At 38.2% G+C, this 25,272-nt stretch overlaps 2 protein-coding genes across 2 annotated transcripts; both read right to left on the reverse strand.

Moving 5' to 3' along the window:
* Positions 1-127: 127 nt before the first annotated feature.
* LOC126373724 (sialin-like) lies at positions 128-10,266 on the reverse strand. The gene is made up of 13 exons (XM_050019960.1): positions 10,243-10,266; positions 10,021-10,167; positions 9,508-9,620; positions 8,350-8,479; positions 7,618-7,702; positions 6,721-6,938; positions 6,403-6,558; positions 5,315-5,450; positions 4,979-5,106; positions 2,863-2,973; positions 1,972-2,093; positions 397-471; positions 128-209 (listed from the first exon to the last, which is right to left on the reverse strand). Exons 1-13 carry the CDS (start codon positions 10,264-10,266, stop codon positions 128-130), a joined length of 1,527 nt encoding a protein of 508 aa, XP_049875917.1.
* Positions 10,267-10,423: 157 nt separating this feature from the next.
* LOC126373630 (sialin-like) lies at positions 10,424-24,491 on the reverse strand. Its single transcript, XM_050019836.1, has 7 exons — positions 24,242-24,491; positions 19,699-19,825; positions 17,128-17,221; positions 14,909-15,151; positions 12,733-13,038; positions 12,076-12,597; positions 10,424-11,776 (listed from the first exon to the last, which is right to left on the reverse strand). Exons 1-7 carry the CDS (start codon positions 24,267-24,269, stop codon positions 11,537-11,539), a joined length of 1,560 nt encoding a protein of 519 aa, XP_049875793.1. The 5' UTR covers positions 24,270-24,491; the 3' UTR covers positions 10,424-11,536.
* Between the last annotated feature and the right edge of the window lie 781 nt (positions 24,492-25,272).

The following is a 25,272-nucleotide window of genomic DNA, read 5'->3' on the forward strand; positions in this document are numbered from 1 at the left end:
TGGTGCAATAAAGTGTATTTGTATTGTATTTTATTGTATAGATCATTGAATTATACCTGTATAAGTCACTGAAAAACATTTTATTTAGATGCATTGTAACAGATAACATTATTTGAAAAGTAGACGCTTAAACTGTGTTCGATGATTTCGGTTGTAAAATTTTTAATGGTTTTAAAACCATACTAGGTCGGTACGATTGTTGTCTGCTTCTGAAATCATAAACACAAATAATGTTTTATGTGTAGTTCTTCGAGCACCCTAAATCAATATATTTATGAACGCAAAAAGAATCTTTTGTCTTCTTGTAAGTATCTAGTAGTTAGACACTTACTTAATGAAATCGAAAACAAATTCTAAAATCATTAGTTTAGATAAACTTAAAAGAAAAAAACTTACAGATTATCTTCATCCACTTCATCAATGTTTGACATCATAGAAGGTTTTTGTTTTACTCTAGGACTATGGGGTGGCCTATAACAATCAAGATGATTAAATTGAAGTACATAACCTTGGTAACCTATTACAAAAAAAATAATTCAAAATCTGTCTAATAAAATTTTGTAAAATACGATGTTAGAATCTAAAGTCTGAAATCGGCGCTACCAACAACCTTCGTTACCTGTAAACCCTGCAAATACTCCACCGCGCTTATTTTACCTATGATAGTTGGTGGAACATGCAGTTGCCCCTTGATTCTATTTGCGCCAACTTCAGTAATCTAAAATGTAGATCCCAACATAGTATTCATACATACATACACATGGGCCTGTGCCCAGCAGTGGGACGTATATAGGCTATTTATGTTATGTATGTATACGTCCTGCTGCTGGGCACAGGCCTCCCCTCAATCAACCGGAGGGGGTTTGGAGCATACTCCACCACGCTGCTCTACTACGCGTTGGTGGAGGTGTTTTTGAACGGCTAATAGGCGGGACTAACGGCTTAACGTGCACTCCGAAGCACGGATCATCTTACTTCTTAGGACAATCAGGTGATTGAAGCCTGCAATGTCCTTACCAAATAAAGGACAGTCTCACAAAGTGATTTCGACAATGTCTCCATGGGGAATCGAACCCGGATCTCCAGATCGGGAGCCTATCACTCTAACCACTAGACCACAGAGGCTGTTGCTGTTTTTTATGCTGTTTTGAAGTTATTTTTTTAATAAAGTACTTACTTTGTATTTTTTTTCTGTTTAGTGTTTCGAATAGGTAACACGATTACAGTATTTTACGTCCATAACCATGTCATGCCATAAAATTCGTTAAATGTAGGTATGTCAGACAAACCCTTGACCGTTTTCAAATTTTCTTTAATTTACGCTCAAACGATCACTAATATTCTCAACGTATGAAACGCAAGATTCCTAATAATTTCAGCAATAAGTACGTATTTTCAATTTCAACGGTTTTTGACCATAACATGAAATTCACTAAAGCGATATTGATGAAACTTGCACTATTCCCTTAATTGAAAGATACTTAATCCAATAAAATCTATGTTCTATACAGAACTGACTTTTTCTACACATAACTATTTCAATACATACCTATTACATGATCTCATACAAAAGACATCAACGAGTTCATTGTTATTGTTCCATAATATCTAATGATTTATAGACCATAACATTAAATCGGCTTAAAACTACTAAGCTGATTTTGATGAAGCTAGCATTATTCTCTTAATTGGACGATACTTATACCAACAACAAAAAAATAATAGTGCAATACGATTTGTAGTTTCTGAGAAATGCGTGGACAAACATGCATGCCTGCGAAATTAACAGTGCAATTCCAACAATAAACAAAAGAAGCACTGCGAAATATTTTCTATGATGAATGTCCAGTTGGTTTTATTAACCGACTTCACAAAAAAGGAGGTTATCAATTTAAACCAACCTTTACTGTTATGTTTTTATGAACAACAGAGGGTTGTAATGCATTGTTCATTACAGTTGTCCCAACCTACCTTTGATAAATGCTATTCCACGGTTGTACATGTGTGTCTCCCCAAATTAGAAATACCATTCCGCTTAGTAATAACACTGAAGCGTGGAAGCACCAGACATGTTTCCAAACGTATGGAGATTCCTGAAAAATATTCATCATCATCATTCATTTAAGCCCGTTGATTAAAATCCACTGCTAAACGAATGGCCCTTCTTGTAAAGACATTTTTTCCAGACGCGTGCCACTGTCATCAATAATCATTAAAAATATTGGGTACTGAGAATGGTTATCGAGTGTAGAGCTATCATCACTCCAAAAACCTATCACCAGCCATTCATCATAAAGCAGTATGGCGACGAAAGGTGTGCTGCCGCCAAGAGATGTTTTTGGGGTACCGCACAGAGCATAGTACCCCATTAGCCACAAGTTGGTATTGTAACTAAGAATCGACGATCCAACTGTGTTATGTTGAAAGATGTCTTGTATACTTCACGCTGTGTAAACTTCAATAGCGCGTTTCAAGACTGCATTATTAAATGGTGGCGCCATCTGTTGCTTGTGAGCGGAACTAGCTGGTCAACTAGTTCTAGTACATATAGATTATAGGTACCTACATAGAGTTAACTACATGATCCGCAAAAGCGTGGGCAGTTCCACAAGTAGGTAATCTGAATACAACCACTTTTGATACGCAGCCCTAAAATAGAATAATCTTGACAAGTGATCAACCCTTTGCCCATAATATAAACATAGACAGCTTATATACGGACCACTGCTGGACAAAATTCATCATCCGCAGAGGTATGGAGTATATTCTACCTATCCACCACTCTGTCCATAAAAAAAACCCATTAAATAGTGGTTGGTGGTGATTTGTAAGAGAAACCAAAACAAAATGAATCCCACATACATTAAATTGATTAGTGACGTTCCCGACGGTAAGTGGAACAACAATCCCAGGGATGTTTCCTATAATCTTGATCACTGTATTCAATAAGTTTGCATACGTTGGCGACAATTCCTGTAATATTCAATCTTTATTATTCTATAATAATGTAAAATACATGAACTGCCTATATACGTCCCACTGCTGGGCACAGGCCTCCCCTCGATCAACCTGAGGGGATATGGAGCATACTCCACCACGCTGCTCCACTGCGGGTTGGTGGAGGTGTTTTTACGGCTAATAGCCGGGACCAACGGCTTAACGTGCCCTCCGAAGCACGGAATTAACTTACTTTTTCGGACAATCAGGTGATTCAAGCCTGAAAAGTCCTTACAAAACAAAGGATAGTCTCACAGAGTGATTTCGACAATGTCCCCATCGGGAATCGAACCCGGACCTCCAGATCGTGAGCCTAACGCTCTAACCACTAGACCACGGAGGCTGTTATAATGTAAAATAAATATACATAATTCTAGAAATAAGTAGATATCTATAAACCCCACCTCGGTCTACCCTGTCGGGGATACAGGCGTGATACTTCATTGTTAAAAAATAGGTAAGTATTAACCACGAGGATGGTCGTATATCAGGTTACCTATCATAGTGCCTCCAGTAGACCGGCTCGACCAACGTAAGGGTCTTTTTGGAAACCACATTCCGAAGTTATTTTTGTTAACAAAACCTCGCCATAGACGAGCTATTTTCAATCAAGGTAAAATTTGTGGTGTAAATTTTTACTCAAATTGAAATTAATTGAAAGAAATTGAAATTGAGGTGAAAATATACAATACAAAAACTATACAAAAACTCTTTATTGCACTGAAATCACATTAAAAATACTTTTTTTTGTTAACAAAACCTCGCAATAGACAATCTAGTTTTAAACCAGGTAAGAAATAGCGGGCATTATTGTATCGGAAAAATGAAGGTTTTGTTGAAGAAAACTGCATCAAAATGTGACATTTAAAAAAAAGGCACTTATAAAGGACTTTATGGAGGTAGGTAAGTATTTTTTAACTTCTCCAACCGCGAATCGTATAAATTACGTAAACAAACATACAGGTACGTATAGTATCCGTTTTAGGTATATACCATTGTTTGAGTACATTCGTCTGTCGACGCTACATCAACCTTTTATCCTTATTACAGCTTCTTACAACACTCAATAGAAGAATAGAACGATTTATTCTATTGCAACACTACGACGCGACGAAGATAGCCTCTAGGTACACATAACATGTACTACTGTGCAAGGCATGCAAGGATACCATGTAAGGTTATTTTTTAGTACCAGTATATAGAAACGCTTAGCTCTCCTTACTATTATAGACGTCTACTTAGCTATTAAGGGCGGGACTCTATCTAGTGGTAGTGGCATTCTTAGTACCTATCCTATTTTTACAGGATAGGCAGAACATGAGATAGGTAGGTACTAAGAATGACAAAGACAAAATATTCGGTCAAATGCAAGTGCGAAAGTGTGAAGCGAAAATGGTGTTAGGTTCATAGTTGGTGGAATTGTGGTCTCTGCCTACCCCAACGGGAAATAGGCGGGATCTTATGTATGTATGTTCGACTCGCACCGAGAGGGTACCGTACCAGTATACAAAAGTTAAACTCAACTGACGCATTTACAAGACATTAAATCTGCCGTAATAACACACAGTCTGTGAATCCTTTTACGGTTCAGTAGATACAGTCCTTTAAAGTTAGGACAGACAGACACGGTAGGCTTAATAATAGGGTCCCGTCCCGTTACGGTAAGCATGGCACCCTAAAAATTTAATCTTTACCAGCCGTTTTATGATGCCTACGCGAAACTGCTATTTAGGAATGCTTATTATCCTTGGCTTTTTATGCTATAACATATTTTATATCAGATCGTACATGGCACCATTGAAGAACCAACGAAAAATAAATCTTAAGCTCTACATAAGATTTACTACTACTTACATACTTTAGTTAAAAACCGACTTATTTTGGTTCATCAGTAAGTAGATAGGTATATCCATAGACTTAGATTTTTTCGCGCTTACGCAGAGTGTGTCATCCACTTAGATCTAAATTCAAATGATCGTACATAGCACAGTTCAAGTGTAAGGTCCATGCCGGCAGCAGTGAGAGCCACGGCCATGGTCAGCAGGATGGGCCCCGGCACCAGGTGCGTCACCCACGTGCTGGCCACCAGCAGGCCCGGCAGTACGTGAGCTGGAAATATAATGTAACTAATAAATATAGCTATAGTAAGTTCTTTGACCTAAATATGCACAGACAAACATTAAACTTTTATAAAATAACGAAGGTCTATAACGGCTGCTTCTTAGAATAGATATAAGGATAAAGCAAACTACAAAATCCACGGAAAAATACCCAGACATTCATTTAAAATAAGTGAAAGTTATTTTAACAAACTCACATACGACGACGATATATCTCCTTGCAGACCTGATCCTTTCTGGAGAAGAGTTCATCTTGAACCGATGGAACAGCTGCATTAGTGCTGTGCCCAGGATCAAACGCAATAGGAACGGCAAGGCTGTTAGTGCAGACGCCTGACGAACCAAACATACGCAAACATAAACAGCTTTGCTGCTTATCAGCCTTCTTCCCAAACAACCGAAATGAATGTTTTTTATGACGTGACTTATTGTAGATATGCCGCAGATGGCATTAACTACTTGGCCGAACAAATGGGGAGCGCTGAAGGCTCTCACCCGGTACAGCGTTTAAGACAACATGCCTGAGGGTGCCAGTTGGGCACGAACCTCGGTTCAGGGCGTCGTCTGAGAGGGAAAATATTTGAAAGAATTAATCGACCCTAGTGGGTCGATAGCGATAAGCGCTGATTGAGGGAAGTCGTCGACCACGCCGGCCGGGTCGGTATCGGGGTCCTGAAGTGTTTGGTGTGGGGAGCTGATTGGCCGCCTCTATGGCTAGAGTAATCGGGAAAGAAATGTAGAGACTATTACGTTGTTGTTCTATTGCATCGTGGAAGAATTTCAGTTTCAGCTAGTAACCAACTCATCAGAGTCTTCAAACAGCGTAAAGTCGGTTTCAATTATTGACACACGCTAACGATTGTTATGCCAAGTCAGAGAAATGAAACAATTGGTATTACATTAAACAGTTATCATTACTTTTCAAGAGTACCTACTATTGTATACATTGATTTGTTGTTCATACACTAAGTTCGTACGTTCCAGGATTAATGTACTTATAACGTTATTGTGTGTTCTATCATGGATATAATCAATCAGCCAGACAATAGTTCAATAACTATTTAATTTAGGATCTATTCTTATTCAAAATCATTTTCATCCATCCACACAATGAAGGGAAAACCTCACAAATTACATAAGTAAATTACAAAGAACGGTTTAAAAGTAGCATGAAGAATGCTACATCAACAAGAGCGTGGCTCTTAAATTAGTGATGATGTGAAGCCATGTGACAAAAAAACCTAATTCCAAACTTGATACTGAAGTTTTAAATTCAAAAACTTACACTGTATATGCTGTATTGCACGACAATACAATAGTACATAGGACCATGAATACATATGGAGATAATCATCCACGCATAACCAAAGTGTAACATGCATAGAGTCCAAAATGGCACAGATCTTAATATTTGTTTCCATGGCGCTTGAGAGTTTATTGACTGTAAGAATTTAAAAAACTTTAATGTAAGTAGATATTTTTTCTGATGTTCAAATTCGTACAAATTTTGCGAATGTGAATATCAATGTCCAGAAACATGCGAATGCTAATTCAAATACTTATTCGTTACAACACTATTATGTACTTAAGTTTGAAACGGTACCTTGATTGTAAACGAAGCACAAAGAGACTTGTTCAAATAATCTAGCTCACTTTTTGATATGAAAGGATGCTTCGCAGGATAATCAGTGATAATACAAATCCATAGAGCGGCCCAAATTATTTGCGTGACGCCAGTTACGTAGAATCCTATGGGCCATTTGGAATAGTATTCTATCACTGCGCAACATACGAAGGTCGAAAACGTTCCTATTGTTATACCTTTTGGAAAATAATATGTTATGTTAATATATACATAAACAGCCTATATACGCCTCACTGCTGGGCACAGGCCTCCTCTCAATCAACCGGAGAGGGTATGGAGCATACTCCACCACGCTGCTCCACTGCCGGTTGGTGGAGGTGTTTTTACGGCTAATAGCCGGGACCAACGGCTTAACGTGCCCTCCGAAGCACGGAATCAACTTACTTTTTCGGGAATCGAACCCGGACCGCCAGATCGTGAGCCTAACGCTCTTACCACTAGACCACGGAGGCTGTTGATGTTAATACGTATATATATTGAAAAGTATCAAGAGAAGTGAGGAGTTACGGTATAATCAAATCAATATAAGGGACATTTACATGCGACAATACATTAGGTTCGTTGCACGCCGTTACGTTACCAGTTAAATATACGTACATTTAGTGCGAAACAACAGACTTTGTTACTTTTCGTAATTTAAATAAACTTCCTATCCAGCCCCGAATAATAGAGATAAGGCATGGGTGTTTGGATTTTTAAGCTCACTGCACACAGAGACGACACCGGCAGCGTTTCGGTCCATCTTTTTGTAAGCACATACACATCCCGCTCTCCGACTTGCATGGCTCACGGTACCTACTGTCTCAAAGAACATAGGCGAAGCGAAGGCTGAAGAGAAACTTATCGTTTACTTACCACAATATGCCCACATGAAGTGGTTTCTTTCAGTGGGTGGCATCCAATTCCTGAGTAACTGCACCATGCTAGGTAACATTGCTCCCTATAAAACGTTTTAAATTATAATGTTCCATCTTTGTACGAAATGTAAGTAAGTACCTACTTACTAAGAAGACCTCTTCTTCGTAGGTGGAGTACCAACCTCATCAACCCTGGTATCTGGGTTACTATTGAGCCGCCAAAGGCCCCTGACATGACTCATGTAACGACTACGTACTTACATCAGTAAGTAGTACCGGACCAATTAATCTTACTTTCGGACAATCAGGTGATCAGCCTGTAATGTCCTTACCAAACTAGGGACCACAAACTAATTATTGTGATATGCCCCCACCGGGAATCGAACCCAGGACCTTCGGATCGTGAGCCCATCTCTCAACCACTGGACCACGGAGGTCGTCTGGACTAGACTAAGTAGGTAAGTACGTCTTATTCAGCATTTTAAGTACTTACGTAACACTGCTGGGCATAGTATACGGATAATTTGGATTGGTCTCAGGTAGTCTAGATAGCAATATCGCAAAACGACTAAAGCTCATTTCACCTAAATCCCTTGTACTTGTCAGAATTTATTGACTAAGTAGTTTAGGTTACGTATTAATGATTCAACAAGTCCGATTAAAACAAAAAATAAGTAAGTAGGTACTTACTATTTGTATACTTAATTATAATCTCAAAAGGTCAACTTACAGCACAGAATCCCTTCAAGATCCGAACGGCAAATAGTGCCCAGAAATGGAAGTATGCAGCAGCGGGCGTGAGACAGTTCAACATTCCCGATGTCAAACCAGCGATGCCTACCACCAATGTTGGACCAAGTCTGGTAAAGGTCAGGTATATTATAATTATACTCAGTAGGTAAGTAATTGGTTTAGCTAAAGTAGGTAAGTACTCGTATATGCTCATTTCAGCCACTTATTTATTTATTTATTTATTTATTTATTTATTTATTTAATATTACACTACATTTGCAACATTACAGATATATATCCATTGCGTTACAAACAATATTCATATCACAAGAACTTAAAACTACTACACATTAATATTTATATTATTATATATTATTGGACAGTACTAACAGGCATCAAAGGTTCAAATACTTTTACACATTCACTCAACAAACATACAATCGCACTTCCAAACAAGTCGCAATGTGGTGCGGACGCAAGAACAGAGTTGAGGAGAGTACAGGCACGCGGTACCGGCGTGTTCTGATGCGCGCGCGTACGCGCAGCTGGCTGCAGCAGCACTTATTCAGATTATATCGTCATAAATCATAAACAGCCCACTGCTAGACACAAGCCTCCCCTCAATCAACCGGAGGGGGACGCTCCACCACGCTGCTCCACTGCGGGTTGGTGACTCTATTGCAGATTGTAAATATATTTCACGTCTTTGTAGAATTGGGCTGTAGATTTGACCAGGCAACTGAATATAATTATAGTACTAAGTACTTAATTAGTTTATTCATCATGACCTCTAAAATGGAACGGATTAAGTACTTATGATCTAAATAACATGCTTGACTAACGTGTTTGTCTAACATCCAATATAAAATCTGGATTCTACTAATATAGAATCCAGTTTTATCCATTTGGATAATTGGTAGGTTAATGGATTCTATGGAACCATTTTTCCTGTATATCCGTAGCACCTTGAATTAGGTAAGTAATAAGAATAGGTACCTACTAACCAATTAGGTTATAGACCAAACCATTTCAGGTGGTCAGATGAACCTCATACACAACATGGTAGAGCTCACTTATCCAAAGTATTTCTCGCTGCATTATACGATGTTGAAACAAGTAACTAATAATATGAAACTTAAACAAATAAAACACTAACTTATCTCCTCTGGTGTGGAATATAGGAAAACATATGACATATCCCACGTGGTACGCGCAAAATATAGTTGAAATTTTGAGGCTATTCAGATTTATGAGGTTTATCACACCACCCTGAAAAAGTATGTATAAGCTGTTAGATTCTGTGTTGTTAACTTGTTACCAAAAATAAATCTACACAACATAACATAGCATCCCGCCTGTGTCCCCGAGGGGGTAGGCAGAGGTGTATAGAACACACCCACGCCTCGCCGACTATGTTTAAGTCCAATGTAATAGAGAGCGAGCCTATTACAATTGGCCAGGTACCAATGCTGGAAACCATGTGATATCGATTATCTCCTATGATTCAAAAGTCGAGTCGAAATCTGGCGACATTCTCTAAACATAATAACTCCAATCCGCAGTGGAGTAGCATCATAGAGTATACAAACTTGGTACGGTATGCGGTTGAGGATGTCTTGGCCTGGTACTATATAATGCTGATCTGCAAAAAAATACAACCTACCCCTGCTCTAGTGCCAGTAGCACGCGCTGTAATTTCACTTCCATTATATAGATATACTCTTTTCTTCATCTGAGTCATGTCCAATATGTGCACGCTCAAATTGTACCGGACGATGTACATTATGTAATACCCCAGGAACATCATGATCCCCACCTGTCAAACAACCACCATTTACTAACTCCACTTTTAATTAACACATGATATCAACATATTATCACTAACACATACGATGACACGAATCCTAATTTTCATACTGCTTTTTTATCAAAATTATAAAAATTATTAAAGTACCAAATTATTTGACATGTTATGGTGTGATAAGTCATGGCCATTATGAATTAGCTAAACACTAGGGGGTGAAAATAAATCTGCTACAATTTTAAATTTGTATAATAATACTTTAATTTTTGTAACCAATATTACATTTCAGATTCATCATAATTAAACATTAATCATACATTAAAATAATAACTTAAATTCGCCCTAACTCTGGAAACTTATTAGCGTTATGTATAACGCCTATATTTTCTCTTGTGATATCATTCTAGTGTTGGTATCTACGCAAGTTCCATGCCAAAATACTTGTTTGTTGTATTTTGTTGTTGTAATGTAAGTATGTAGGACCGCACATTGTTCCTGTCTCTACTATAACTATAAAACACAATGTCTCTACCTGTCCTAGTAGGGTTATATAGCTCGAGAACTTCTAATATATTTGAGGCATGTGTTCTGGCAAAGGTTCTAATTGAAATTGACTTTCATAAGTATCTATTTACTTACATAAAATATTGCAACTTCTCTATACATTTCATAATATTAATTGGTCAATCGAGTGTCTATTATGAACGCATTGTGCACTTTTACTATATTATACTACCTATTTCAATAAATTCGAAAATATATATAAAAATAAACCTATTAATATCACGTATGTGCAAATATAAATATTAGAAGACCCTGTATATTTACTATATTATTTTTATGAGAGGCTGGTTTTTGAATCAGAGGCACAGTCCATTAGTATAACTTCTTCAATGTCATTTACGCTACATGCTACGTATAACATTATCTAAATCTAATTAGATTTGGTAATAAATCACAGCGATGATAAACTTGGACGGTATCTAAGTATTCATAAATTTAGATTTTCAAATGTCCTAACAGAATAATAGTATATTTTCCAGTACTTTCTTTACGTTGCTAAATATATTTATTACTATCTATAAATAGTTCGGTACAAGTACAAATAATACAAAATAAATTAAATGCATAACGTTTACACGAGTAATCGTCAATACTCTTGTTAATTAGTGTTTGTAAAACCACGTAGATGACACAATGGAACTGAAACAAAGCCCTAACTATAAGTACTTATGTATTCTCTGAATCCAATACTTTTCTTCTCTTCTCTTATGTGAGAATAGTTCTATGAAATATAAACAGCTTCATACTTAATACTTCTTACAAGTTATGCCGTCAAGCATAAATATTGAACAGTAACATTAGTGTAAAGTTTGTCATCTTAAGCGACATTGAGTGTAGTTTCTTTTACTTCCTTCACATCACCATTCTTGGCTGGGGCTTCGCTCATATCTTTCAGGGTGCCGTTCTTAGCAGAGTCTCCTTTGCCCTCAACCTTATCCTCCTTAGGGAAATTCCACGGTTGGATATTGGCGGTTCCAAAACATATGAAAAATATTGCAGAAACTATGTATACTGACGCTCCCACGAAGAAAACGGGCCGCCATTGCTCGAAACTATTCTGTAAAGCACAAAAATAAACCTTTGAGAACTGAAGTGCAATGGACTAAAGGTTCATTAGATATGTAAACGATTTATGCTAATGGCAGTAAAAAGTTACGTCAGCCAGGTATAAAAATATCCTTCTATTAATTGGCTTAGAAAAAAATATTCGGAAAAACCAAGTTTGAAGTCGCTAAATACATTGAAAAACGTGATGATATTACGAGTGTTACTCTCTCCAGCTACTACTTATTTAGTAGAACAATGTATCTAAACTACGTATAAGAAAGTATTTATGAAAGTGTATCTGTTTCTTACCCCATTTCGAGTAAAGTACGCAGTAATCATTGGTGTAAAGAATCCAGCTGTACTTCCTACGAAGTTGGCGATGCCGTATAATGTTCCTGCGTAGTTCGGTGCCAGGTCTTGGTGGTTCTGAAGATTGGTGAGAGTAGCAGCACCATTGAAGCCCATCGACAGTGTTATTAGCGTGACTGACAGCGCCGTTGAACAACCTGCGTACACTAGAAGCACTAGTAGAACACCAGGAAGAATATGTGAGAACAAACAGAAGAATTTTCTTATCGTTGTAGTTGACATCATTTTCCTGGACATTATGCAATCGCCAATGAAGCCGAATACTGTGGCTAAGAACATTCTTGCCAGATATGGCAACGCTGATATAACCCCAGCAGCGGACAACTCAAATCCCAACACGGTAGAGACGAACTTCGGCCCGACTGTCATGATAAAGTATAGTCCCCACAAGTTACCGTAGTGCAGGATCACCATGGCAAGGAAGGGGAATGACGTAACTATGTCTCTGAACGGCGGTAGACCCTGCAAAAAAAGCTTGTATAAGAAAAAGAAAAATAATATCGTCTTTCGGCACGTACTTACAAGTTAAATTAACTTTACGAAAAATGACATATGATCGCGATATTTGTTTGTAAATCAAATATTGTCTTGTCTCACCTTTGATTTCTGGACCTTGTCGCCAAGTGCGTCTAAAATGTATTTCTTTTCTGCTTCTTTAATTCTTGGATGTTCCTGAGGAGTATCTGCGACGAGATACCACCAGAAGACACACCAAACTAGTGTCAGGATTCCTGGCACATAGAAGGCTGATGCCCAGCCGAATTTCTCCATGAGCGGTCCTGTTAGCGACCACGTGACAACAGTACCCAGTGTTCCACCCATCATTGCGCTCACAAATTTTCCTTTTTCAGCTGGAGGGGCCCAACGCGCCACTAGCACGTGAAGTGATGGATATATGAAGCCCTGCAAGTTATTCGAAATGTAAAAATACACTTCTCATCAAAAAAATCGAAACACTTCCGTTTTCATTGTTTCTGTCCGAATTTAACACAAAAAAGAATTCATACGATGAAAAAAAATACATAAATGTATAGCTGGCAGTTTGGCCATTACAGTAATAAGCGAAAATTCTAAATTCAAAATTAGAATTTCATTTGTTTATCTTATAAACGAAATGAATCACTGTTTTGAGACAAATGTGTGTTTAGGGTTGGAGTACATTTAGCGTTTAAAAACTAAAAATTGGCGCCTATCCTTAAACTTTTTGTTTTTTATTTCAATACTGTGACTTTGGGACGTCTGAAAAAAGGTTTTTTTTCTAAAACGTATGGATACTTCGCCCACAGAAGCCGCCCAAGTTGTGGCATTGCTGGATTCTGGCCTTAGTCAGCGTGTTGTGGCTGCAAGACTGCATCTAAGCCTGTCATCTGTTCATAGAGTCTATAAACGTTATCGGGAGACTGGTTTGTTCACGCGCCGATCAGGATCTGGCAGGAATCGGGTCACTTCTGAGCGAGATGATCGATTTATTGTAACAACTTCTTTAAGAAATCGACGCCGTAACGCTTTTCAACTGCAGCAGCGGCTTCGTGTTGTACGAAGGGTGGCTGTAAGTGACTCTACAATTAGAAGAAGGTTGAAGGATCGTGGACTGGTACCGCATAAGCCAGCAAATGGGCCGAAATTAACTGCAGACCATCGAAGAGCGCGCCTTAACTTTGCACGTGAGCACCTAAATTGGTCATACCTACAGTGGAGCAAAGTTCTCTTTTCTGATGAGTGTAAAGTTATGCTGTATGGTAACGACGGAAGGAACAAGGTCTACAGAAGAGACGGAGAACGCTATGCACAATGCTGCATTGAAGAAAAGGTCAGCTATGGTGGCGGTTCGTGGACGGTTTGGGGAGGAATCAGCGCCGACGGTAAGACAGAGCTTGCTTTCGTGTCTGGGCCACGTCTGCCTGCACTAAACTGTCATCGGTACGTCGAAGAGTGTCTCGAGCCTCATGTGATGCCCTATGCACATTTTATTGGCAACGGCTTCATATTCATGCACGACAATGCTAGGGCTCACACCGCGGGCGTCGTACGAGATTATCTTAACGAAGTCGATATCTCTATTATGGAATGGCCAGCAAGAAGCCCGGACATGAATCCCATTGAACATCTGTGGGATGAATTAAAGAGACGAATTCGAGCAAGAGATCCTGCCCCAGAAACACTTAGCCAGCTGCAAGATGCAATCCAAGAGGAATGGGACAATATACCACAGCATGTGATCGTGACTCTCATCCGATCGATGAAGAACCGTATGGAAGCAGTAATTAGAGCTCGGGGAGGGAATACAAGTTATTAAATAAACGTTTTTTAGCTTTTTTTTTCATTTACGTGTGTTGTTTTATCCATTTCCTTTATACTCCATACGGAATAAAAATGACTCATTTAACAAAATACGAAACCTATGAAAAATTCATTTAAATTTAGAACATTAACATTAAGATTTGATAAGCTCATATTACTCACTATTAAACGACATTTAACATTTATTCCTAAATGTACACATTTTTCTGATAATCCTGACAAAACGTAAACTTGCAAGGTGTTTCGATTTTTTTGATGAGAAGTGTAGTTCATTTTATAGACAGCATAACTACCAATATGAACGCAACATAAAATGAGAAATACGGAATTATTTATGGTGATAACCGCCTTATTGGAATTTATATCCCACGCTTCTCAAATCAAAAAAAAATATAATCAAAACAAACATCACCTACTTCCATAAAAGAAAGAGGGAAAAAGATATAATTAATTTGTATGAAAGATAGCTTACCCCAGCGAATCCAAGTAGGAACCTTGTGATGACTAGTGCGATATAGTGCAGGTTTGCAGCGGGCGGACTGAGCATAGTGAGCACTGCACTGGCCAGGGAGGACAGGAGGACCACGTATCGCGGCCCCCAGCGCTCCGCCGCCATGCCCCCCAGCAGTGACGTCACGGGATAGCACCAGAAGTACGCGCCGAGCACCATCGCCTGCTGATCCGGCGACCAGTCGAACGACGCACCTCCCGGCACCTATAAAGTTCCACACTAGGTCACCACTCATTATCGTCATTATCTCCCTAACGTTTAGCCCGTTGTTATTCTGGGGTCCGCTTATCTATAACCTAAAGGCATTACCAGGCCTATTTTTTACAGAAGCTCCTGCTAATCTGACCTTCCAACTCCAAGGTACTTACTTCTTTAGATATGTGCAGCTAGAGAACGAACGGCTTAGTTAGAGTATGCTGCAATGTCCTAAGTCCTAACTAAACATGGGACAGTCTCACAAACTTTTTTGTTATTTGTATTTTTGATCATTCCCGAATCAATTGAAGCTGGACCTCCATAACCGTGAGCCGGACGCTCTAACCACTGGTGGACAGTGCAACACACAGACAGTAGGTCACCACTGTCTTGTTTAAAAACTTATCAAATTGACAATGGTGTGTAAGATTGCTAATGACAATAATCGTGGAATGATTCTTATCGTGGTGTCGCGTTTATGTAAGTTACTTCGTACTGGTATGAGATTTAAGTTACCGTTAAGTGAACATTATAATATACTTAATACAATTACAAATATACGGTTACAGTTTCGGGTAAGTATACAGTTTTGCAAATATCCGGTTGGAATAGGGTTTTTGACTAAGTCAAAGATCAATTATAAAATGCTAATCTAGAAAAACGCCAGTCTAAGATGATCAAATATGAATCTCATTTAACTTTTCAGCTAATATTCTAATTTTATTTATGAATTAAGTAACAATGAGTACGACGTTTGACCGCTTTTATTGATGACGTCACAGGGCAGTTTTTTTTTTTGACGTGACTTATTGTAGATTTGCCGCAGATGGCATTAACTACTTGGCCGGACAAATGGGGAGCGCTGAAGGCTCTCACCCGGTACAACGTTTAAGACAACAGGTCTGAGGGTGCCCGGTTGGGCGCGAACCTCGGCTCAGAGCGTCGTCTGAGAGGAAAAATATTTGAAAGAATTAATCGACCCTAGTGGGTCGATAGCGATAAGCGCTGAATGAGGGAGTCACAGGGCAGTATTTCCATACAAACTCCAAAGAAAACTTTCGTTTTGGCATCTCGCAAAAATTGTCGCATTTGACTAGGTTGTCAAGTAACCTATTTACGTATGTTAACAACTTACACATAGGATCATAACATAAACTCACGACTATATCCCAAATGGGGTAGTCAGAGGTACAACCATCGCAAGATGAACTAAGTACCCACACCTCACCGAGCTTCCTGTTAGACCCACGTGATAGGTGGTAGCTGTATCAACTATAATGGTCGAGCTGACTGTGTTAGTGAAAACTGCATTTAAGATAAATGAATAACTCATTGGTGCAAGTCCGGTGCCCGAGTGAGAGAATTATTTTTAAGAGAAAAATAACTTAACGGGTTCTTTTATTAAAATAAGTACTTAAGTATAATGTACAGGGTGTTAGTGACATCGTAACGAATACTGAGGGAGATGATTCAGACCATGATTCTGAGTTGATATCAAATGGATTTTCCTGACGGAAAATTCATGAAGATTTTAGTGTTCTTTTTTAAATTATTTTCTGTTCCATATCTTTAGGATGGAAAATTCCACTTGGTATCAACTCAGAATCATAGTCTGAAATTGAATCATCCCCTTCAGTATTCGCTACGATGTCACTAACACCCTGTATATTATACTTACTTTTTTAATAAAAAATCCGTTAAGTTAATTTTCTCTTAAACATAATTCTCTCACTCGGGCACCAGACTTGCACCAATGAGTTATTCATTTATCTTAATTGCAGTTTTCACTAACACAGTCAGCTCGATCATTATAGTTGATACGGCTCACCACCTATCACGTTGGTCTAACAGAAAGCTCGGTGAGGTGTGGGTACTTAGTTCATCTTGCGATGGTTGTACCTCTGACTACCCCATTTGGGATATGGTCGTGAGTTTATGTTATGACACATTATATGAACACCCTTTATAGTATGGTTATTAAATACCTGTCGGGGCGCTTCTCTGACGTCAGTAATGTCCACATGCCGCAGACTCTCGTTTCTTACGGGGTCGTCCGCGGAGCCGCACTGTGACCCCGATCTGATGACAAACACATGAGTAAGTACTTAAGTATTACAAAGAAGAAAAAGAAAGATCGAAAAATTCTGCCTCGAACGGGATTCAAAACCGCAGGTTTTGTTAAGCTGGGACGAGCAGGAGTTAGTCATTATCTTCACTTTTTTTGACGTGACTTATTGTAGGGGGCCGCAAATGCCATTAACTTGGCCGGAAAATCTTGGATCCTGTATAAATGTATGCAGAACTTTCTATTTAATAGTTTTACGGCCATATTTGCAGACACACTAGTTAAACAATGGGGCAAAACATAGAATACGGAATAATACTACTTATAGACGGGTAACTCTCCGTTCCTCACCAGCGACAGAGCTAGGTTTACCTCACCCCCCTCGGTCTTACTTTAGTTTTCAATCGTAGGGCCGTCAGACGTCACACACAGATGCACGTGTACGGTCACGAGCATTAATATGTACATACACTTTGGTACCATGTCACATTAACTTTTTTGACAAATTGAACTGTAAGTCTCACTAAATGTCAAATATGTTAGTGCGACAGAGTCCTAAAGTGGGTACATCATATTGCTCATGACTGTACGACAGCGGCAATGTGTATTGTCTGAGTAAAACGAGGTGTTTTGTATGAAGTGTCCTGGGTACCGTGTGCCTAAAGGCTGTTATCACAGAAGGCGGTCGCGGTCGCGGTTTTCTGTAACTGTTAGGCGGTTTTCATACAAGTCAATACTAGCTTTGATGAACCTCATCAACCCACCTCGTAACTCACACGACAGAAGAATACCTTGCCGATCACCTTCTCACGATTGCTCTTCACCGCCAAACACCAGTGTGATGGATAACCGCTTAAGACCATACGTACCGTATAATAAAATACCATGAAAAAATATTATATAATAATACTTAATTACTTAAGTATTTAGCCACATATTGGTCACGGCCGGCATTTCAACCACCATCGCGTGACATGCATGACATCTTCAAATTAAAACTGTGCACTACAAGCCGACATCCGAGATTTAATAACAGATATCTATATAATTACAATTGACATCGTGTTCAGCAATACCTTGTTACATACATGTGGAACGCAACAAGCAATAGTCAGAGACGATAAGGAACGCCTAGAATCTTCCATGAAGCTTATCAATCAGGTAGTCAATCAGGGTATAGAATGGACTAAGTACCTATTTATGACGATGGTCACCTGTCAGTAGATATCATTATGGGACGGAAATAGGTAACTAAGAATAACTTTTACCTACTTCTCTTCTGACGAATTGTACGTTTTTTTTATTACAACTGCCCAACTCCATTAGTTATTACATGCGAAGTTTAATCATAATGTTAAGCTGTGAACCAGAGTGCATGTATGAAGCGATTGATGAATGTGGAGGAAGCAAGAGAAGTGTATCCGTTTCGAAGCAAATGGAATTGCATAGTCTCTGCTTACCCCAGTGGGAAATAGGCGTGAGTTTATGTATGTATGTATAATACCTAAGAACAATCCGATTTGACGCAGGAAACTTAGGTACAAGAACGTTATGACGTTGTCGTCAAGTAACTGAGCAATTATAATCAAACAGCTATTTGTCGTCTGCATTGTCCTCGACATTGACCCATCCATAGACGGATACTTATATCGGTATTGAGTGCCGTTTTATTTAGGATTTTCCATCAATATCGGTACGAACTCCATGAGGTTTTTCCACGTGTGTGGAAAGCAACACATGCTTTACGTTATAAACTATGTTATTTTCTATACGATCCTGAAAACACGATCACCTAGCCATAAAGGCTGCTGAACAACAAACATGGCGGGCGCGCCCGCCCCAGTGGATATGTGTGGCACTGGATTGAGCTACACTAAGCTTAAATAACGTAGTACTTTGAGTTTCTTGGAATCTATATGATCTACTGGGTACTTAAAATATGGATTTATGTGGGACCTACGGGGTAAAACGTAGAACCCTTGCCCAGGGTGAAGACCTTAATAATTGCAGAGGCGGAGATGGGAGCCATCGGTACGGCAATGCAGGATGGAGGGGGCAAGTCAAAGGGACTGTAACCTAAAACCTGACAGAGGGCAGCAGTAACTGTAAGTACTATTAGAAGAGGAGATCAGGAGTCGTAGTACGGCTATCAAAAAGACTTCGCTGGACGCCATCCCACTCGCGTCAGACAGAATACTGCAAAGGCAAGAGGGAAACCACTGCCCTATTTTTCCCTAAAAAACTAGCATGGAGAATGCTACACCGACAAGAGCGCGGCTCTTAAATTAGTGATGATTTAGGTCTTTATTTTATACCTTCCATCGTTTTCGGTGGTGGCAAGACTTCTCATTGCTGGTGGCTCTGCCAACCCCATTGGGGCTTGCAGGCGTAAGTTCATGTGCGTACGTTCATATACGTACGTTCGTTACGTATCAAGTATCAAGGTTATTACGTTTCATCGAGCGCTTTAGTCCGTTAGATGGTTACTTACGTGGAATTATTGTTGGCTTGTGGCACCATGGCGATAAGGTTTAGACTCATATTGACTCGGAGCATGTAGACCACCCAGCAACTGGTGAGCAGCATCACCCACAGGTTGAACCGCACTGGGACTATGTCTAGAAACAAATACATATACTTAGGCACTTATAGTTACCGTATCTTAGGTAGAAGACGAGAAGACTGCGGGCAGGTCCTGGTTGCCATTTGAGGCAAATTTATAATAAAAAACGGGAAAAAAGCATATTGCTTCAAACATCCAAGAGATAAGCAGAAGCACCCAGAACTGATGAAACATGACGATTCTATTTTTTTTTTAATAAGTACCTATTTTGAAGATACTCCGGGGCATTCCTTTACCCTGCCTAGGCCAGAAAAATACCGTTACCGAACTTTCACATAGCCAGAAGCATCAAACCGCGATAAGCCACTACAAGGGCTAAGAGTATTGCTTTATATTTGGTGTATCTGCTACTACCTTAATTAACATCGTCTTGTTAAACTTAGGGACGCGCACTACCAAGTCAGTAATGTGATGATGTGCCTTACAGACAGGTCACATCATCACAGGACCCTACTTACATCATCCTGCGTTAGTACGAATGCGTGATTTTGAAAGAAGTTCGTTGACAGTGTTGATGGCGCCATGTGCCGGGCACAGTGTTGTTTTCTATCCAGCTTCCCCTTTTTATATTATAATTATAATAAAAAGATGAACAATAACCACGTTAAAGCGACTCTACATCTTTGATTCATACCACCGGTACATCAGTACTTAGCACTACTTACCCTAAAAACTTAAAAGAGCTAATGGTATAAGTAGTCAAAATTTTAATAAAAGGTCGTTAGGTGCACCTTGGTACGAACAATGTTTTTCTACGTCAACATCTGATAAACGTTGGTGGTGAACAAAAAACTCAACAAAACCTCGCGAAAAACCAAGTTTTTCCTTCTAGCGCGTGTTGATTCCTCTCCAGTTATCCGTTTGGGAAATTTCGACGAGCAACTTGCGATTAGATGAATAGTACTTTACGTCATTGATCGCATCTCGTATACCTAATGAAGAATATATTAAAAGTATGCTCTAACGTCGTTCATGTTCGCCTGGTTCCTTAATTTTCAATTCGTCGGGCATAATAACTGTTTAGCTACATAAATAATCACATAAATCACAATAAACCTTAAAAAAATATAAAATTATATGTTGTTCAGTTGTACATCCTCATGATTACAAATGCTTTTTGACCAAATGTCATGTATCGCATGTTTAAATATAAGACAGATAAAAAAGTTTCCATTAATGAAAGCTCCAATGATTGTCCAATGAGTTTCATGCATATTACCTCTTTCAAAGTACTTAGAGCGAAATTGCTACTCGTATTAATCAACTATTTACTTAGACTTACCAACTTAATAACAATATTACAGATCGATTCGTCTATATTCATTTAATTATCGCGATGAATCGAGCATAAAAATAGTTATTACAATTAAAAATTAAAATACATGAGTGTAATATGCGTTAGTCGTACTTAATAATTAAAAAGATAGATGTGTTTTCCACAACATCACGTACAGGTAGGTTATGTCACATGAAAAGTCAGTGAAGCGCGTAAATTACAAAGAGCGGTCGGCCGCACACCCATTTCCTCAATGTCAGAGTTGCTCATCACAGAGAGTTGATTGCGGGAATAAACCACACACGCGGAAGGTGAATTATTCGTAAACTAATGGTGGTTGTTAGCATCACGTTATCCATGCTACAACATCATTTGTAATGGCACTCTTCCTAAAAAGACTTTTCAGCTCTTTAAAATATGCAGTACCTACTTACTTACTTTCCTATTTTTTCACTGTTTTTTTCCCTATCGGTAAAAACCCCTATCAGATGTTAATGAAATACATACATAATCAAAGCACCCACGTATTTCTTAAGAATTTCAAACATTCGCCCTTAGATAACCATTCCAGTTTATGCATGTAAATTAAATAGATAAGATTTGTATGTTTTGGTAGTACCTAGAGAAACTTAACTTTTCAAAATGTTGCCAAAAAGGAAATCCGTGTGCTCTGTATAAGCCAGATTTTCCGAAGTCATTCATGATAATAATCGCAAATCACGCCAGTTCAATGTCATGGTGTTTTACAAAACAACCTCGACATCATACACAGACTCGGCTTTTATGTTTTGCTTTTTATCCCATTACTTTTTACGAAGAGCAAATTTGACTGTTACAATCATAAATATAACACAATACGAAGCGTGGTTTATAGTAGTTAGGTATTTATTTCTTATGCATGGCATGAATGATCGATTAATAGGCAAGTCCTATCGATATGCGCAGACTTTACTTATTCCAATCAACGACGTCGAGCAACTAATAAAAACGTGGGCTTCGTTCCTCATAATAAAACCTGGTATTTATTTAAGCAAGATTTCAAATTGGAAAACGTAATTAACAACTTCCTATGTAAGTACTCGCATACTTTCACTAAGTACAATAAAATAGAAAACAAATCAAGTGTGCACGGATCGAGATAAAAATCCAATAAAATCACGTTCACTGGAATGTCGCGCGAGATTTTTTATCGTCAGCGAGTTCACGATATGTTCCTTCTTACTCGGTCGAGGCTTTGAGCATCAACATTGGTCATTATTTGATAACACGGGCGTCGCTCGACGAATTCAACTGTTGACATTACTATGTCCGTACTAATGAAACAATCGGGTTTCTTCAAACACCATTCATACTTTATACCTTTTATAAAGCTCCTTGTCCGAAGGGTGTACTGTTAACCGTGATTGCTGTCTGTTGCATCACTCTTTTGACATGTTCCGCATTTTATTTTATGAATTTACAGTTAAGTATATTGCATTTTAAGAAATCGGAAAAAGAAAGCCAGCCCTTGATTCACCAAGCAAACATACACGTGACCTCGTTTTAAACGAAATTTGTAAATAAAATCGAAACCGGCAATTTTAACGAGTTTCTTTGAATAAGTACTCTTCATATATAGTTTTTGGATTTATATTTAATCGTTTTAAGTATTTTAGTCTGAGCTTTCTCAAACTGATTAGATTGAAGTAGGTTTACTCGTATGTTAAGAATACCTTATTGTATTAGAATAAAAAATATCCTAGTAAGTATTTAGAAGATTTATACCATTAATGTTTTGTAATAGTCGAGGTTATATACCACTAACTCTTACTCCTACAAATTGATGTATAATAATAATTATGTTACTTGATCCTATAGGTAACTTGACAGCTATTACGAAACCATTACCGATTCTATGTATTACCTATATTTTAATGACAATAGTAATAGTAAAGAAGACCTATTGTTCTAATAGGGCATACTTAACTAAGTGGGAATTATTAATAGAACCTACTTATAGCATAAATGGCGCGCGTTGTAACTTAGTAATTTAAAATGTAAAATGTTTAAGCTTTTGAAGCAAATAAAGAGGACTAGAATAATGTTTCTTATGTGACTTAATTAAAGAGAAGGCGAACGTCGTGTCTTATAAGGAGGTGAAGGAATTGGTCTTTGATAGACAACAAGACGACAAGAATGGAGAATACTACACCGACAAGAGCGTGGCTCTTAAATTAGTGATTTGATGATGTTACTTAATACCATGTCCCGTACAACTTGTTATTTTGCAAAAGGTATCCACTTTTTTTCCTATAATTTATGACTATTAAGTATTTTAATCTATGCAAGGAGATACCGCCAGTTATAAATAGTCTACTTACCTATAAGCTCCAATGGCATTTGTATAGTGGTAGGGTTGGTACTAATTTTACGCAACCTGTTAAGCTTGAACTTGTATTCTGGAATATTCTGTGCATTCAGCACCAGCCGAGAAATAAAGTGAAAGCCGACGTTCTAGAGGAATCCCTAGACTCTACGCAGTACACCATTACGATGTGCAATGTTACCCATAACGTTTTAAACTAAGCACTGGCATTATAATATTACGTCGCCAGGAAAGGAATTTTCGTTCCTGTAAATCACGACTCATTAAAATAATTTTCTACGTGCTGTTGAGTGTAACGACAAATTGATTATATGCCTACCTGACACAGAAAACGTAAAACATTATGATCACATTTGCATCAATTTTGTATACTTACTTAGGTACACTTACTTAACACTACCATATCCTAGGTACTAAACCCGGACTTACTAATCTTTATAGGTGGGTACCTAGGTATCTACTTTTTCTAAAATACTGAAATGGCGCCTCCGTAATTTAAAGGCTTGATATGCTCAAAATTATAATTAAAAGTAGAGCCCTTAAATTTACACGAACAATAAACGAAATAAAATGTTTCTGGAGTTTCTTGTTTTCGTAAAAACAGATGCGTTTAAACGTAGGTAAGTAGATAACCCGCCTAGAAAAATTGATTAATTAAATTAAAAATTACTTATTTAAAAATAGTAAGTAGGTTCCTCTTTAATTATTTGAATTGATTCAATATTAAGTGTAATATTTGCCCGTATTGTACATAAATACTAAATACTCACCCAAAAATTTTAATATAATCACTGCCATTTTTATTACTCAACAATTGTTTTATAAATAAGTCTATCACAATATTTTTTAATTACAGTGTGGTCACTTTATAGCACGGTCATATCGGTTGGACTGATTAGAAACAGTTGGTACACGTAGAGGCGTTCGCGAGCGAATGCGGAATATTGCGGAGTTTGCGGATTAAGTTGCGCGGGCGCCGAGCAGCCACCGCACCAGCGGACGTCGTATAGTCAACAACCTGGTGAAAAGGAGAGGTTCACATTATCGGCACACTTCCGCCACGGAAAACGAAAAACAACTCCGATCGTACCTACTAACCAGCACTTTGTAATCGGACCACTTACTTGCAATTTCACACTCGAATCTGTTGTACATTTGTTGGTATATGTTTGATTCTAAATATATTACCCAACTATCCTAAAAAGTTTTGAAACACAAATGCATTGGCAATGCAAAGTTACAAATTTACAAGTGAGTAAGTAGATATTTTATTACTGGTGCATAGCAACAGTTGCAAAGGAGCCTCCCTTAAATTAGTTCATAAAATATGGCTTTTAATATTTATATAGGTATTTGTGTGACAAAGGACAATAATATAAATTATTACAGGAGTGTTCTGTTACCCATGTAATAATGAGATAAAATATTAAAATTAAAATCATTTTAACAAAGTTATTTATGATGCGTACACATTTCTTAATATACTTACTGGTCGTCTATCGTGTGGGTTGTGAGGTGAATTACCAATCTCATCAACTCTGGTGTCAGGGTTATTATTGAACCGCCAAAGACCCCTGACGTCACTCATGTAACGATTACTTCCTTACATCAGTAAGTAGTAACCGGGACCAACGGCTTAACGTGCCTTCCGAAGCACGGATCATCTCACTTTCGGACAATCAGGTGATCAGTCTGTAAAGTCCTAAGCAAGCTAGGGCTCACAAAGTGATTTTACTTACTTACTTAAACTATTAATATTTTGCTTATTATAAGCAGGATGTAACAGAACGAGTAATTTTAT

Source organism: Pectinophora gossypiella, chromosome 16 (genome assembly GCF_024362695.1).
Source record: "Pectinophora gossypiella chromosome 16, ilPecGoss1.1, whole genome shotgun sequence".
In the NCBI taxonomy this organism is placed as follows: Eukaryota; Metazoa; Arthropoda; class Insecta; order Lepidoptera; family Gelechiidae; genus Pectinophora; species Pectinophora gossypiella.

Excerpts from the sequence above, each read along its gene's own strand:
- LOC126373724 (XM_050019960.1), bottom strand. The coding sequence starts at position 10,266 with ATGAAAATTAGGATTCGTGTCATC. Across the intron at positions 5,107-5,314 it reads GAGATATATCGTCGTCGTAT|CTCACGTACTGCCGGGCCTG; the intron begins GTGAGTTTGTTA and ends TTATATTTCCAG. Across the intron at positions 2,974-4,978 it reads TTACACTTGAACTGTGCTAT|GAATTGTCGCCAACGTATGC; the intron begins GTACGATCATTT and ends TGAATATTACAG.
- LOC126373630 (XM_050019836.1), bottom strand. The coding sequence starts at position 24,269 with ATGGCAGTGATTATATTAAAATTTTTGG. Across the intron at positions 13,039-14,908 it reads TCCTACTTGGATTCGCTGGG|GGCTTCATATATCCATCACT; the intron begins GTAAGCTATCTT and ends AATAACTTGCAG. Across the intron at positions 11,777-12,075 it reads CGTACTTTACTCGAAATGGG|AATAGTTTCGAGCAATGGCG; the intron begins GTAAGAAACAGA and ends TGTGCTTTACAG.